The sequence below is a fragment of the Exophiala oligosperma genome, assembly GCF_000835515.1.
Source record: "Exophiala oligosperma strain CBS 72588 unplaced genomic scaffold supercont1.41, whole genome shotgun sequence".
In the NCBI taxonomy this organism is placed as follows: domain Eukaryota; kingdom Fungi; phylum Ascomycota; class Eurotiomycetes; order Chaetothyriales; family Herpotrichiellaceae; genus Exophiala; species Exophiala oligosperma.
Window position 1 is genome coordinate 14,160 of NW_015622858.1, and position 14,619 is coordinate 28,778.

The 14,619-nt window shown below is 51.4% G+C and overlaps 6 protein-coding genes across 17 annotated transcripts in view; 2 read left to right on the top strand and 4 right to left on the bottom strand.

Annotated features, from left to right (window-relative positions):
* The window catches only part of PV06_11563 (uncharacterized protein), a gene marked incomplete at its 3' end in the record, with an annotated part of 2,391 nt that extends 299 nt beyond the window's left edge, over window positions 1–2,092 (bottom strand). The window contains exons 1-2 of the mRNA XM_016413258.1: window positions 334–2,092; window positions 29–271 (exon numbers count right to left, since the gene is read on the bottom strand). Coding sequence (XP_016256353.1) covers window positions 29–271; window positions 334–550 — 460 coding nt within the window. The 5' untranslated portion in view covers window positions 551–2,092. The remainder of the gene's footprint in view (window positions 1–28; window positions 272–333) is intronic.
* PV06_11564 (uncharacterized protein) lies at window positions 768–2,101 on the top strand. Its single transcript, XM_016413259.1, has 4 exons — window positions 768–943; window positions 999–1,082; window positions 1,128–1,944; window positions 1,997–2,101. The coding sequence occupies exons 1-3, from the start codon at window positions 847–849 to the stop codon at window positions 1,889–1,891; spliced, it is 945 nt and encodes a 314-aa protein (XP_016256354.1). The 5' UTR covers window positions 768–846; the 3' UTR covers window positions 1,892–1,944; window positions 1,997–2,101.
* A 155-nt stretch (window positions 2,102–2,256) lies between these two features.
* PV06_11565 lies at window positions 2,257–11,298 on the top strand (the record flags this gene model as incomplete). Of its 12 annotated transcripts, XM_016413263.1 has the most annotated exons (6): window positions 2,257–6,107; window positions 6,181–6,476; window positions 6,532–6,578; window positions 6,633–6,719; window positions 6,779–9,331; window positions 10,895–11,298. In XM_016413263.1, exons 3-5 carry the CDS (start codon window positions 6,576–6,578, stop codon window positions 7,817–7,819), a joined length of 1,131 nt encoding a protein of 376 aa, XP_016256366.1. In that variant the 5' UTR covers window positions 2,257–6,107; window positions 6,181–6,476; window positions 6,532–6,575. The 12 variants fall into 12 exon arrangements, with proteins under 12 accessions (XP_016256366.1, XP_016256365.1, XP_016256361.1 ...); XM_016413262.1 differs by having other exon boundaries at window positions 2,257–6,476; XM_016413268.1 differs by having other exon boundaries at window positions 6,532–6,719.
* PV06_11566 (copper-translocating P-type ATPase) lies at window positions 2,465–5,696 on the bottom strand (the record flags this gene model as incomplete). The annotated part of the gene is made up of 2 exons (XM_016413272.1): window positions 2,465–5,463; window positions 5,513–5,696. The coding sequence occupies 2 exons, from the start codon at window positions 5,694–5,696 to the stop codon at window positions 2,465–2,467; spliced, it is 3,183 nt and encodes a 1,060-aa protein (XP_016256367.1).
* Window positions 8,104–8,713, bottom strand: PV06_11567 (uncharacterized protein; the record flags this gene model as incomplete). Its single annotated transcript, XM_016413273.1, has 2 exons — window positions 8,104–8,452; window positions 8,499–8,713. The coding sequence occupies 2 exons, from the start codon at window positions 8,711–8,713 to the stop codon at window positions 8,104–8,106; spliced, it is 564 nt and encodes a 187-aa protein (XP_016256368.1).
* PV06_11568 (uncharacterized protein) lies at window positions 9,658–10,267 on the bottom strand (the record flags this gene model as incomplete). The annotated part of the gene is made up of 2 exons (XM_016413274.1): window positions 9,658–10,006; window positions 10,053–10,267. 2 exons carry the CDS (start codon window positions 10,265–10,267, stop codon window positions 9,658–9,660), a joined length of 564 nt encoding a protein of 187 aa, XP_016256369.1.
* Window positions 11,299–14,619: the final 3,321 nt, after the last annotated feature.

Here is a 14,619-nt window from a genome sequence, read left to right on the forward strand (position 1 = left end):
CCTTGTTCAGCCCCATAGCCACCATGACCCTGTTGTGCCACGTAGCCGCCGCGTCCTTGTTCAGCCCCATAGCCACCACGGCCCTGTTGTGCCACGTAGCCGCCGTGTCCTTGTTCACCTCCATAGCCTCCATGACCTGGATCAGCCCCATAGCCTCCGTGCGCTTGTTGTGCTCCATGATTGCCCTGGCCTTCGGGGTATCGTTGCTGACCTAGATAGTCTTGCTGTCCTCCGTGGTTGCTATATTGACCCGGATATCCGCCCTGCTCACCTAGAACTTATTGTCAGTTCACCCTGAATCAGGCAAAGGAATGGAAGTTACGCCAAGTATACCTGGATATCCAGAGTTTTGATAGCCACCAGACCCTGGTCCTGCGCCATAGCCAAACCCTGAGGTTTGTGGATTCGGTCGGTTCTGGTAGTCTTGAGGATGTTTCTGGCCAGTCACGGCATCTGTGACTTTGTGCAATATGCCTCCTGAAGATGAGGAGTTTTGTTGGTTGTTTGGGCCAGAGAGTTGATCGGTGAATTTCTTCAGGAGATTAGACATGATGGGCAGGTTGAATGTTGATGGCTATGTATTTTCTGACTGTAGATTATGGGGGGTCGTTTCGATGGAGAGAAGGAGAAGTGTAGCAAAGACTCAATCAGTTCTGAAGTGTCCCAAGATTGGACAACAACGTGACGTACGCATGAACCTTGGCAGCCTTGGCGGCGCGCCCATTGTTACTTGTGATAAGAGAACTGATTTGATTCACAATCGTTCTCCCCCTCCGACTTTGCCCTCCTACATCCAACTATCCTTTATATCTCGGAGATCTACTGCGCAGTAGTGATATCGACCTTATGGCTTCGTCTAGACCATCTCTCGCCCTGTGCTTCGCCTGCCGTGCCGGTGACGCTACTTGCAAGAACAGCGTGAAAGACGGCCCTTGTTGCGATGGTATGTCTGTCACTTTCGAGGACAATCATTACTGTTGGCTGATTCATTGTGACAGAAAGCTGCCTCGTGGTTGTAGCACGTCGTGAATGCGACTTAAAATGCGGTCGAAACGAATCATCAAGCTGCTCCAGTGATAAAAGTTGATGAAGCTTCTTTCGATAGCCCAGTTTACTAACTGGTTCAGAATCGACAACCTCCGGTGCCCCCGAGTCCCCTCTCCTTCCCACCCAAATTCGCAAGCGCAAACGTGAAGCTTGCAGCACTCGTTCCAATAGCGTCCGTGAACGTTACCTCGCCACCCTCATCAACGTGGGCCGTATCTGCAAAGAGCTTATTGCGCGCAAACTCGAGCCGTGTTGTGAGGTGGCGCGGCCCGCATCAACTCGGGAGACGACAGCTGATGCCAGGAAGACGAGTTCATTGTCGGCTTTGAGCAAGAAAGCAGATGGTATTGTTTGCGCGAGGAAAGAACGCTGTGGAGACGATGATGGTACAGCTACCTCGAAGAAGGATGAATGTTGTGGTTCTGAGAAGACGACAGGTTATTCTGTCCTGAAAAAAGATGGCTGCTGTGGTACTGAAGGGCCAGGCCATGACTTCAGTGGCACAACGGGAACAAGTGGCTGCCCCGGTGAAAGCAAGGCCGGTCTTTACAATCCTGAGCTGGAACACGTTGGTGCCAAGAATGGCGATCGCATCATTGTCGACAAGAAGTCTCACTGTTCTGTTATCGCAGAGCTGGGCTGCAGCGGTTCTGCGAAGAAGGACCACAGCTGCGATTTCAAAAAGGTTCGCTTTGGCGAGAAGCTGAAGAAGTGCTGCTGCCAGATCGCACCTTGCTCCGACAAGTCTGACTGCTCCGAAGGTACAAACATACTCCCCGAAATGGAGCTATACGTAGGTAGTTCTGGGCTACTGTATAATCTCCAGCTTGCCACTTTTTCATAAGCCTTCCACCCTTGAAGATCTATTCAATTTCCTCTGTCCTGAAATACAGTACTGTAAGGAATTTCTAACCTATACTTCATTCCTTCCGTTTATTTTGTTTTACAGGACTTCATTTTTACGAGGCCGAGAGCGTCAATTCATGATTGCGCATATTTCTTTTCGTGTTGCAAATTTGTCGAAGGGATGGGCAATGGCTTGTGCTTAGTACTGACGAATGGTCGGTAGGAGCAACTGTGGCAGATCCCAAATATGAACAAGGTGCGCTAGCCAGATCACGTGACCCTTAAGGTCCTCAAAAATGGCCTTGGCATACATGTTACTTCATATATACAACCATCTACCAAATTTATTTTGAGCACATATATCCTATTTGTTGCCTAGGGAGGACTTCAGAATCGCATCGCATAGCCTCTCGAAGGTTATGTATTTGACAGCAAATTTCAGCCAAGTAAAGAATGCAGTGGGAATGTTTCCCTGCACCGGAACAATGGACTTGGGTCAGTACAAGCAACCTCCACGACACCTCTCACTTGGAACAATGAGCCATAACCGCATCGACACCGGGTGGCAACATCAGTTTCTCCCCTTCACTTTCGGCTGGGTCAACGCCGCGACGATAACCGGCAGTACGCTGACCATCTCGCCGAGACCAGCATAAGCAGGGGGAATGCGAACTTTGACAAAAGCTCCCGATGCAAGCAGAATGGCAACCACATTGTACACGGCTGACCAGACAAAGTTGAAGGTGATGCGTCGATAAGCGGCCTTCGAGACATCGAGCAGGCTGACCACCCCGTCGAGATTGCGGAGGAGGACCACGTCCGCCGTGGCCCGCGTGATATCCGAAGAAGACTCGATTTGAACGCCAACGTTGGCTTGAGCCACGGCCACAGCGTCGTTAGTACCGTCTCCGCAGAACAATGTGATCTTTCCAGAATCCATGAGTTCGCGGATATACTCCTGCTTCTGTGCTGGAGTTCTTTCAGCAGCGACGTTCTCCAAGGGAATTTGAAGGTCGGCGGCTACGCCCTCAACTACCCGACGAGCATCGCCACTCACAATGTGAACGGCGATTCGCCGCCGATGAAGCTCTCGAACAACACCAGTCGCTCCCTCACGCAGCCGGGACTTGAGGCCGAAGATTGCACCCAGTTGGCCGCCGATCGTCACGCAGAGCATTGTCAACCCTTGTGCAGCGAGATCAACCACCTGAGGTGTATCGCTGATTTGGAGCCACTTCGCGTTCCCAGCACGGATTGTCATTCCGTGCCATTGCGCTTCGACTCCACAGCCTGGAATGGAAGTGAGTGCATCGACCTTGATGCTACGTACACCCCTCGCGTCCAGTGCCTTGACCACAGCTTCGGACACGGGATGCTTGTTGCTCTTCACGAGTGTCATGACCATAGACAGCATGGTGTCTTGCTCTGCGTTGTCCGTGAACAAGACCAACTCCTGCACAACTTCGAGGTTCGGCTCAGTAAGCGTTCCTGTTTTATCGAACACCACATCGGTAACTTTGAAACCGCGCTCAATGACATCTGCAGTTTTGATAATCACGCCTCCACGGGCAGCCACCCCTCCCGCTATCACCAGGACCATGGGGACCGCCAAACCTAGCGCGCAGGGGCAGCTAATGGCCAGCACGGCTATACAATAGCCTATGGCAGTTCCGATAGCATCTCCCGCAGGCTCTTTTCGAACCTTCAGAACAACCACGACCCAGATCACAAAGACAATGAGTGCTGCTATACACACCACTGGAATGAAGTATCCAGCTATCTTGTCGGCCAAGTCTTGGACGCGCGGCTTGAAGCTCTGCGCCTGCTCGACCAGGTTGGCGATATCGGTAATGGTGTTCTTCCCTGGCAAGCGAGACACACGTGCTGTCAATCTTCCGCCACCATTGACAGTGCCTGAGACGACGGGACTTCCAGCAGTTTTGAAAACAGGAACACTCTCGCCTGTGAGCATCGACTCATCTACCTCACTTGTGCCTTGCATCACTTCAGCATCGGTAACGATCTGTGAATGCGACAATATCGCGATCTTGTCCCCATATTGAAGTAAACGGGCATCAATCTTAACGATTCGGTCTGTGTCCTGGTCAATGAGCATGGCTGTCGATGCCTGCAGAGACCTCAACGACACCGCCTTCACTGCTTGTTTACGAGCCCAAGCCGCAAGAAGTCGACCAAGCAGAATCAACGTGATTAGCAGCGTACTAGTCTCGAAGAAGGGTTTGGTCGTCAACTCGATGCCAGCGAAGTAGAGTCCAGTGGCGACGATGGAATACACGTACGCAGCTGTAATGCTGATAACCACAAGCATGTCCATTTCGACGACCTTGTTGTAGATCAAGGACGATATGGCAGGGATGTAGAATTCTGGAACGGCGATTGCTTGAACCATGGTGGCGAGGACCACGGCAACGGTCAAAGTGGTATGCTCGGAAACGCCAGAAGGACGCCCCCACTCGAGTACAACAACTGGTACTGTCAGTATGAAGGCGGCAGTGGTCAAGGCAAGGACTCGAACGAGCCTGCGCTTTCCTTGATCGAGGTACGAGTCGCTGCGGAGAGGTCCAAGTTGAGCATCGATACCATTGAGCATGTCTCTGGCACCAATGACGCAAGGATCATAGCTGATTTCATATGTTGTCTTGGAAAGCTTTTCGCAGCGCTCGACACCACGCGGTAGGGAGTTCTGGAATTTGATTGCTTCTGCTGCCGGCATTGTGACGTCGATACTCTGGGTATCGGAGGAGAATGGTCTCAGCTTGTACCCTGTGGCTCGCTGAGCGTTGCGAATCACTTCATCTAGGGTACTGATTTCGGTGTCGAGGTCGAATTGGGCAGTTCCACCGATGAAAATGACCTTGACATTCCTGGTGCCTGCTACACCTCGAATCGCTCTAGTCAAATTGTTGGCACAACCAGAGCAGTCCATCCCTGTGACATTGAGAAGGATATGCGACAGCCCTCCTGCCTTCTCGATGTCAATTGAAGTCTGTTTTGTGACGGTCTCGCGTGCAAATCGAGTCCCAAGGAGAGTCTCATGGCTATCACAACATTTGATCTCAGCTCCGGCTGATGCCAATTTCTCTGGCACCTTCTTGCCACGACGGCGAGACAAGACGGATCCGTGCTCTTTCACGTCGAGATGGTGGTTACGGGAAGTGCTGAACGCAACAACGCCGCCGGCCGAAGACTGTGGGCGGCAGGTCTCGATTCGCGCAGCCGGAGAAAGAATACTTCGACAGATGCACCTCGCTGACTCCAGGTATGTAGCATATTTTTCCATGGCAGCTTTGAGGTGAACGTTGCAGGGTTCACCAAAATGTTTCCCGTCCTCGCCGTTGGCGTGTTCATGCGCTGCGCCACTGTGGACATGCTTGCTCGCCTTTGGCACTTGGGCGTGGTTATGGATGCGGTCGTGAGCGTCATCGCAGCTATCATGGTGAGTGGTCTTCTCGTCTAGCTCGTGGCTGTCTGTGTCACTGCAGCAATCCTCCTGCTGATCGGCCCAAGCCAAGGAGCACTCGATAGCTGCAGCAGTCTTGATGCAATTTTCTGCAAATTTTTGTTAGCCAAACTTCTAGGCGGCATACTGGGTTAGTACCATTGCACTGATCGTCCTCATTGCACTGATCCATGAAGTCTTCGTCGACTTTCAATTCTGGCTTGACTGAGCTTGTCGAATTACAACATGGGCCACATTCGATCGATGCCGACGGCTTTGGCAACGGGCCTTCACAGCAATCACCGGTACCGTCGGGAGTTTTACCAGCACAGTGGGATACCATATTGATAGACTTACAAGTCTTTGGAATTTCCTTCGAAGTGAACATGAGACAGGTTCTGACGGTAAGGGATGAAAGTGATGATAAAGAGCGAAGGCTCCTGTCACCGGTTTTCGGGCATGGGTGAGTGGCACAAGAGCCTTTCACTTCCGCTACAATTCTAGGCTGTACTTGGCAATTTCAACCGCCGCCTACGCAAGCCACTTGGCACCGCACTTCAATCTTGCGACACTTCTACTGGCCGAAGTCGTTCTCAATCAACAACATGAGTGGTGCACAGCCTACCTACCAAGAAATGGCAATTGCGGTAACAAGATGCACGAAAGAAAGAACAAGCACGGTCTGAATTGCCGAGCGACTGCTCCATTCACCCAACATGTCATGAGTGAGAAGTTGCAATGACCTGAACCCAAGGTTAGTGATGACACAATAAATTACTTCCCTTTGAAAACAGATGAGTGCCGCCAATGCAATTTCTTTCTACTAGACTACAGTACCACGGCCCGAGTATCGACAGGCCTACGAAGCCCACGAACAAGGTTCGACTTTGAGCCATTTCCTGTTTCAATTTGCACGATCACGTGACGCTCGCGTTCGAATTTTCGATGTTTTCACTACGTGTCGCGACGTTCTCCTTCCTGCGATCTCGTGTGTTTGACGGCCACGTAAACTAGCACAGTCTGCTGTCCGGGGTTCAGGATGTCTCTGCATCTGTCCAAAACGACCAAGTGGTCTTGCTCCTCACCATCGATATACTCTTTTTCCTGGTGGAATTGACTGTGGGCAAGTTTCAAGCTTGTGACAGCTTCCCAGCCACGCAAGCTGACCAGCTTTGTAGGATTTGGCGTTCACTCCCTCGCACTCGTCGCCGATGCCTTCCACATGGTCTGCAATCCCAAACAGCTGCCTCATAGACTTCTTGTTGACCATTTCCTTCAGTTCAATGACGTCCTGTCATTGCTGGTCGGCCTCTGGGCTATCCGCGTCGCCACAGGACGTGAGGCAACTAACGTCTACACTTATGGGGTATGTTCTCCGCCTGCTGTCTACAAGATTGTGACCAAACTGAGACGCCATAATTATAGTGGCAACGCGCTGAGACGCTTGGTGCACTGATAAACGGAGTGTTTCTCGTTGCTCTCTGCATGTCGATATTTCTCGAGGCAATCCAACGTTTCGCCGAACCCCAAGAAGTTTCCAACCCGATATTGATCCTCATAGTGGGCTGCACTGGCCTGGCCTCGAACTTCCTTGGCATGGTCCTCCTACACGAGCATGAGGAACCTAAACCAGGGGCAAACAATATAGCCGACACATTGTCCGATCAGGACGAAATAGATGGGCAATCGGTGCCACAACAAGCACGTGGGTTTAGGCGGGCTACAACCTTGTCGCAGATCTCCGTGCATCCGACAGCTTTGCGCGCGGATATCATTGCTGCTGGCCAGCCACACGCAGTCCCTGGTAGTAGCGAGCAGCACGACGAAAATACACCACTGCGCACGGGTCAGTCGCCTGGGGCTTCATCTGAAGGCCAGGCCGAAACTACGGATCTGCACAGCGATCATATCCACAAGCGCCAGGACCGCAGCAAAGGAAAGGGCAAAGGCCACGACCTGAATATGACAGGCGTGTTCTTGCACGTTCTTGGAGACGCTGTCGGCAACATCGGCGTCATCGCTTCGGCCTTGTTCATCTGGTTGACCGATTTCAGCTGGCGTTTCTATGCCGACCCAACTGTCTCCGTGATCATCACAGCCATCATCCTGCATACGGCCATCCCACTGTGTACTGCGGCATCGCGAATCCTACTCGAGGCCGTTCCCGAGGGAATCAATATCGACGAGATCAAGCAAGACATCAACACTCTCCCTGGCATTGCGGATTGTCATGCGTTGCACGTCTCGCAATTGAGCGATTCGAATGTGATTGCTACGGTCCATATCAAAGTCGACTACAAAGTCAACAAGGACAGTCATGAACAGTACATGCGGCTGGCGTCCGCTATTCGAGATTGTCTGTCTGCTTATGGGATACACAGTGCTACCATACAACCAGAATTCTTTGCATCCGCAGCCGAAAGGTCGTCCGCACACGGGAACGCGCACCGCGCAGCACTATCGTGATCTTGAGTCCACAAGCATCATTGAACATCTGCTGGTATATTCGTAGCTTGTTGGGTTCCTTTGAGGTTACAAATGGGTTGCGGAAGCACAATAGAGGGCTTCAACATGTTCGCCTTAATTTTGAATGAATGGAACTTTAGGCTAGCTAAACTGACATCTCGAATCAATATACTGTTTCATCTCGAAGTAGCCAGAGCACTGACACGACGAAGCGACCAATCGCACAATCAGCCGCTGATGCAGCATCTCTGTTCAGATGCAGTTGTGCCAAATCAACTGGACAGTTAATCAGTTCGGACGTTGGGTGAATCAAGGTACTGCGAGACATAAGTGGACCTTGTACGAGTGAAATCAATGTTGGCCGTGTCCATGCTGATCATATGGACGTTGCTCGTATCCGTGAGAGCTGTTGCCATGCTGCTGATACCCTTGAGGATTGTTGCCATGTTGCTCGTACGCAGAGGGGTTGTTGCCATGCTGACCGTATCCTTGTTGGTCATGTCCAGAGGGCCTGCCGTCATGCTGGCCATACTCACGTTGCTCATAACCAGGTCCCCCAGCACCATAATTATGCTCGTCGCGACGCTCGTAGCCATGTTGGCCATAGGCGCCCGGTTGGTTACCATGGCCGTCCTGCGCTCCGTAGTAAGGTGCCTGGGTCTGTGGAGGGCTGCCATACATTCGCGGAGGACCTCCGTGCTCGTATCCACTCCCATAGTGCTGATCTCTACCTGGATACCTAGGATCATAGGATCCCGAATGGGCTTCAGCAGGACGACCCTGGTAATTGCCTGGGTAAGGGCCACCCATCTGCCCATATCCACCACTTGGCTGGTAATGACCCGTTGGACTTCCGGAGTGCGGCATGTTTTGGTAAGCTCCTGGGCCACTCATGTTGCCAGGAAAGCTACCTGTCACATATGTATGTCAATAAGACCGTCTGAAGAGGCTGCAAGAGGCCATCGCATACCGTAGGGTGGTTGATTTTGTTTCTCTCCAGGGTGATTTTGTCCAGTGACTGCGTCCGTGATCTTATGCATCAAACCTGAACTGCCCGGAACCTTGGCCCTGATCCTGGCCTGGTTTTCCACCAGCTAATTTTCCAGCCATTTTGAGGAAATCCATTGTGCTAAGTAATGATGACTATAGGTGTGAAATTGCAAAGTTGGATGCAAATTGATAATTGGATTGATGATGGCAAAATGTGAGCAGAGGAAGCAGCGGTCAGAACCAGTAGTCGAGGAAGTTTTAATAGGCTTTAGCTCTGCTGCAACAGGCAGGGTACTAAACTGATCCCGGACCAGATTTCCTTGATCCCGGTCTGAGGATTTGGACGGGGTCTTCGGGCAGTCCTTTGGTTATCTAGGCCATGTTAACCCGCACTACAAAAGGCAGAAGACCTGCACTGTCGGTCATTTCAATCGTGCACGTCTTTGTATCACAATGTCTACTCAGGTTGTGCGGTGTCGATGCCTGCAAATCCGGGAACGAGCAACGTGTAGTCCGACCTAGGTGCCGAAATCCTTCAGGCGGCAAAGCGCCGGATGGTCAGTTAGTGAACATTTGCAAAATTCATTTCCCTGGGCATGGACGCACTTTTATTCCGCACGTCTCCCAGTCCGCCATCAGAGTGAAACCCATTGATCGAAGCATATTCATGTATATATGAACAGGGCACTGGAAATGCCATCCATGCGTTTTTTGCCCTAAAGTTACCACACTATACTGTTTCATCTCGAAGTAGCCAGAGCACTGACACGACGAAGCGACCAATCGCACAATCAGCCGCTGATGCAGCATCTCTGTTCAGATGCAGTTGTGCCAAATCAACTGGACAGTTAATCAGTTCGGACGTTGGGTGAATCAAGGTACTGCGAGACATAAGTGGACCTTGTACGAGTGAAATCAATGTTGGCCGTGTCCATGCTGACCATATGGACGTTGCTCGTATCCGTGAGAGCTGTTGCCATGCTGCTGATACCCTTGAGGATTGTTGCCATGTTGCTCGTACGCAGAGGGGTTGTTGCCATGCTGACCGTATCCTTGTTGGTCATGTCCAGAGGGCCTGCCGTCATGCTGGCCATACTCACGTTGCTCATAACCAGGTCCCCCAGCACCATAATTATGCTCGTCGCGACGCTCGTAGCCATGTTGGCCATAGGCGCCCGGTTGGTTACCATGGCCGTCCTGCGCTCCGTAGTAAGGTGCCTGGGTCTGTGGAGGGCTGCCATACATTCGCGGAGGACCTCCGTGCTCGTATCCACTCCCATAGTGCTGATCTCTACCTGGATACCTAGGATCATAGGATCCCGAATGGGCTTCAGCAGGACGACCCTGGTAATTGCCTGGGTAAGGGCCACCCATCTGCCCATATCCACCACTTGGCTGATAATGACCCGTTGGACTTCCGGAGTGCGGCATGTTTTGGTAAGCTCCTGGGCCACTCATGTTGCCAGGAAAGCTACCTGTCACATATGTATGTCAATAAGACCGTCTGAAGAGGCTGCAAGAGGCCATCGCATACCGTAGGGTGGTTGATTTTGTTTCTCTCCAGGGTGATTTTGTCCAGTGACTGCGTCCGTGATCTTATGCATCAAACCTGAACTGCCCGGAACCTTGGCCCTGATCCTGGCCTGGTTTTCCACCAGCTAATTTTCCAGCCATTTTGAGGAAATCCATTGTGCTAAGTAATGATGACTATAGGTGTGAAATTGCAAAGTTGGATGCAAATTGATAATTGGATTGATGATGGCAAAATGTGAGCAGAGGAAGCAGCGGTCAGAACCAGTAGTCGAGGAAGTTTTAATAGGCTTTAGCTCTGCTGCAACAGGCAGGGTACTAAACTGATCCCGGACCAGATTTCCTTGATCCCGGTCTGAGGATTTGGACGGGGTCTTCGGGCAGTCCTTTGGTTATCTAGGCCATGTTAACCCGCACTACAAAAGGCAGAAGACCTGCACTGTCGGTCATTTCAATCGTGCACGTCTTTGTATCACAATGTCTACTCAGGTTGTGCGGTGTCGATGCCTGCAAATCCGGGAACGAGCAACGTGTATCAGACTCGGTCCGACCTAGGTGCCGAAATCCTTCAGGCGGCAAAGCGCCGGATGGTCAGTTAGTGAACATTTGCAAAATTCATTTCCCTGGGCATGGACGCACTTTTATTCCGCACGTCTCCCAGTCCGCCATCAGAGTGAAACCCATTGATCGAAGCATATTCATGTATATATGAACAGGGCACTGGAAATGCCATCCATGCGTTTTTTGCCCTAAAGTTACCACACCTCTGGCACGTGGTATGACAGCGAACAACTTTTTGTAGCTGGCTTTCCGGCCTTTCGGTGACGTTTGTCTCAATAGATATCTCCTTTCGTCTTAGGTTACGCTTGAGGCAACGCCTTACACCTAGCTTTCTAAGCATTAGTTTGGCAGAATGCCTTCGGCCGCTTAAGATGTCATGGTTACTGCATCCCTTGTGCTAGAATATATTCTCCTCTCGTTTATATACCCTCTACAACCGATAATAATCATCCTGAGCTAAATATCACAAGTCTCTTCCAGCTGCGATCTCTGCCTAACTGGATTTGAAAGCCCTGCTGTGCTCTATCTCTACTCTGTCTTCCTGGATGCTCTAAACCCAATGACGGGAATGTCTGTCCTCATAACCAGACTCGAGGATATGACGCTCAGAGAACTCAACGCCATGGCTAGGCTCGCCCACACAGGGTTCAGCTTCGGGTGTCCGGGTGCCGGATAAATCACTCCTGCCGCGATAGGTACCAAGGCCACGTTGTACACTAATGCCCACGCAAAGTTGAACTTGACTCTCCGGAAAACAGTGCGGGAGAGGGTGATAAGAGTCAACAAGGAGTGCAGGTTTGAGGACACGAGCACGAATTTGGCACTTGATATAGCAACATCTGAACCAGAGCCGATGGCGATTCCGGCGTCCGCGGCAGTGAGCGCGGGAGAATCATTGATGCCGTCCCCAACCATAGCCACCATTGCTCTTCCCGCCTTGCCGTTGCGTTTAGGGGCGGAGTCTTGTAGCCAACGGATCCGCTCAGCCTTTTCCGAAGGGAGAACACCGGCAATGATATTGGTCGCCGGGATACCTAGCTGATGCCCAACTGCAATAGCGGTTATGGCATTGTCGCCTGAGATCATCCAGATGCCTAACCCTTGCTCACGTAGAGCAGAAAGGACGGAAGCAGCTTCAGGGCGGAGAGAATCTGTGGTTGCAAACTGTGCAACAAGTTTGAAAATGGCTTCGTCCCCGTCTGAGAGGGACAATGGACGCAAAGCCAGAAGAGCGACGCTTTTCCCAGCGGATTTCCATGTCGACATAATGTTGGAATGGTCTGTGGTTATCGGAGTGCCAAGGGAGGAGACGAAAGCTTCACTGCCGATGGCAGCCTCATACCGGGTGTCATTGCCGGATGCGTGGATGGCAAATATGCCTTTGAGACCGCGACCAGGGAGTTCTTCAATGGCAGAGTCGGCGATGGTAGTGCGGCTTTGTCCTCCGCAGAGCCCAGCAATTGCTTTTGCTATGGGGTGACTTGAAGACTCTTCTAGTGCTTGCGCGATTGCCCAGATGGCCTTCGTCTCCTCCTCACCAGAAGCTATGATATCATAGTTTGTAACAGTCGGGTTTCCGCCTTCGGTGAGCGTGCCGGTTTTGTCAAAGACAACCACATCCAGATCCGAAGCTTCTTGAAACGCTTCTCCGCCACCTTTGACCAATATTCCGTGCTGCGCCGCTAGTCCAGAACCCACGAATAAAGCTGTTGGGGCCGCAAGGGCAATGCCGCAGGGGCACGCACCGACAAAGACTGCAATGGCAAACTGTAATGCCCAGAATGCCCAGCCACCTGTGTCGACATCAAGCCAACTCTCCGGCAGTGCCCCGCCCTGACCTAGTCCAAACCAGACAACAAACGTTGATACGGCAATGAGGGTAATAACTGGAACGAAGTATCCCGTCAAGATGTCAGCCACTCTCTCCACTGGCGCTCTTTTTGCCTGTCCTTCACGAACAACTTTGACGATTTGGTCAAGCATGGATGCTCCTGAGACTTCAGTGACTCGAACATTGATCGGTTTACCGGTGTTGATTGTTCCAGCAAAGACTTGATCGCCAGTATTCTTGGTAATAGGCCGAGACTCTCCGGTCAAAGAGCTCTCATCGAAAGTGGAATCGCCCAAGACAATTGTGCCATCAGCTGGTGGAGATACGCCATAAAGTACTCGGACAACATCTCCGACTTCAAGAACATTGACATTGATTCTCTCGCAGTTGGTTATCGGAAGAGATAACTCGCTATCTTCCGATTCCGGATTAGATCTCACAAGCAGAGCTTCGGTTGGCCGGAGCTTTCCGAGCATTGTGACAGCATCACCGGCTTTAGACTTACTGTACGCTTCTAAGTAACGTCCAGCGAGAATGAACATCGTCAAGAACACGACCGTGTCGAAGTATGTCGATAGTTGCCTGTTGTGTTGCCGAGTTTTTTGCGATTCTAGAGCAAGCACGGCGATCGAAGGGAAGTACGCCACCGACGTCCCAGCGGACATGAGCAGGTTCATACTTCCGAAACGGTAAAATCTTCGAAGAACCGGGACTTTGCTATTTCGGCTCCACAGTGCCCGGATCTCCTTGATTGCCCTGACGTGGAAGACGTCGGCAGCGAGGAACATCACAGGCGTCGCAAGGAAGAAAAGCGCCCACTCGGCGCGAGTGTCGGCGCCAGTCCACATATTTTGTTGGAAGAATATTCGTACGCGGTTGGTCGAGGGAACTAGGCTCATCCAGACCACACTGATAAGGAAGGTTGGAATGGCGACGATAAAGCTGAGAAGAAGCCGCAGGAGTAGACGACGCCGTTCGCGGAGCTGCATAGTTCGAGAGCGCTCTTCGATCGTTGGAGGATGGTATATTGTGGCTCTGAGTTGGTCGCTGACACCATGTATGGTAGCTAGGATACTTCTGATAGTAATGATGCCAGGTTGGGGACGATATGTAATCACGACGATGGGGTCATCGTACGACGGCGGCTTGTCGATAGCAAGTCGTCCCTGAAACGGTGATGACAAGGCTTCGATAACCCGTCGTGGGCATTGATCGGAGAACATTCCTGCTATTCTGATCATGATTGTCCTTTCCACTAGCTGTTTTGTTTGCTGTGGTTGTCCAATTTCAACGACGCTCTCGACGTGGCAGTCGTATCCTCTGTCTTCGATTCTCTCTACAATCTGATCGATGTTATCCTTCGGGCCGGTAAAGGTGACAGTTGCGCTATTGGTAAGTAAACTGACGCTGACATCCGTCAAGAATTGGAGTCCCTGCACCCCTTCATTAATGGAGAGGATGCATGCCGCGCAAGTCATCCCAGTGATACTGAGAGTGGCTGTAAACTTTTGCGCCTCAGGGATGGTCACGATAACATCCTGAGATGTCTCGGCTTTTTCGTTCGCCTTTTGACAAAGAACACAGTGGTCTAAATGTTTCTCATCAAGTTGGTAGCCGGCATCGTCTCGTAATTCATGATGTGCTGCCGTCTGGTGCCGCGACAGAGTTGATGCTTGTTCGCTCAGCATCTGAGCAGCCTGCTCCAACCATGCTTGATGGGTCTGGACTAAATCTTGCTCGTAGATAATATGGCCAGATTCATCTTCGGTCTGCACACTCTGCACTTCGAATGCTGCGTCTGATAAAGCTCGAGCTATGTCAGTTGCAGAGTGGTCGGGAAAGTGGACTATCGTCACCTCGTGTGATATATAGTTCGCGGTAATCGTTA

Coding starts and splice junctions, on each gene's coding strand:
- PV06_11564 (XM_016413259.1), top strand. CDS start 847: ATGGCTTCGTCTAGACCATCTCTCGCCCTGTGCTTCGCCTGCCGTGCC. Junction 944..998: donor AGACGGCCCTTGTTGCGATG/GTATGTCTGTCA, acceptor TCATTGTGACAG/AAAGCTGCCTCGTGGTTGTA. Junction 1,083..1,127: donor AAGCTGCTCCAGTGATAAAA/GTTGATGAAGCT, acceptor TAACTGGTTCAG/AATCGACAACCTCCGGTGCC.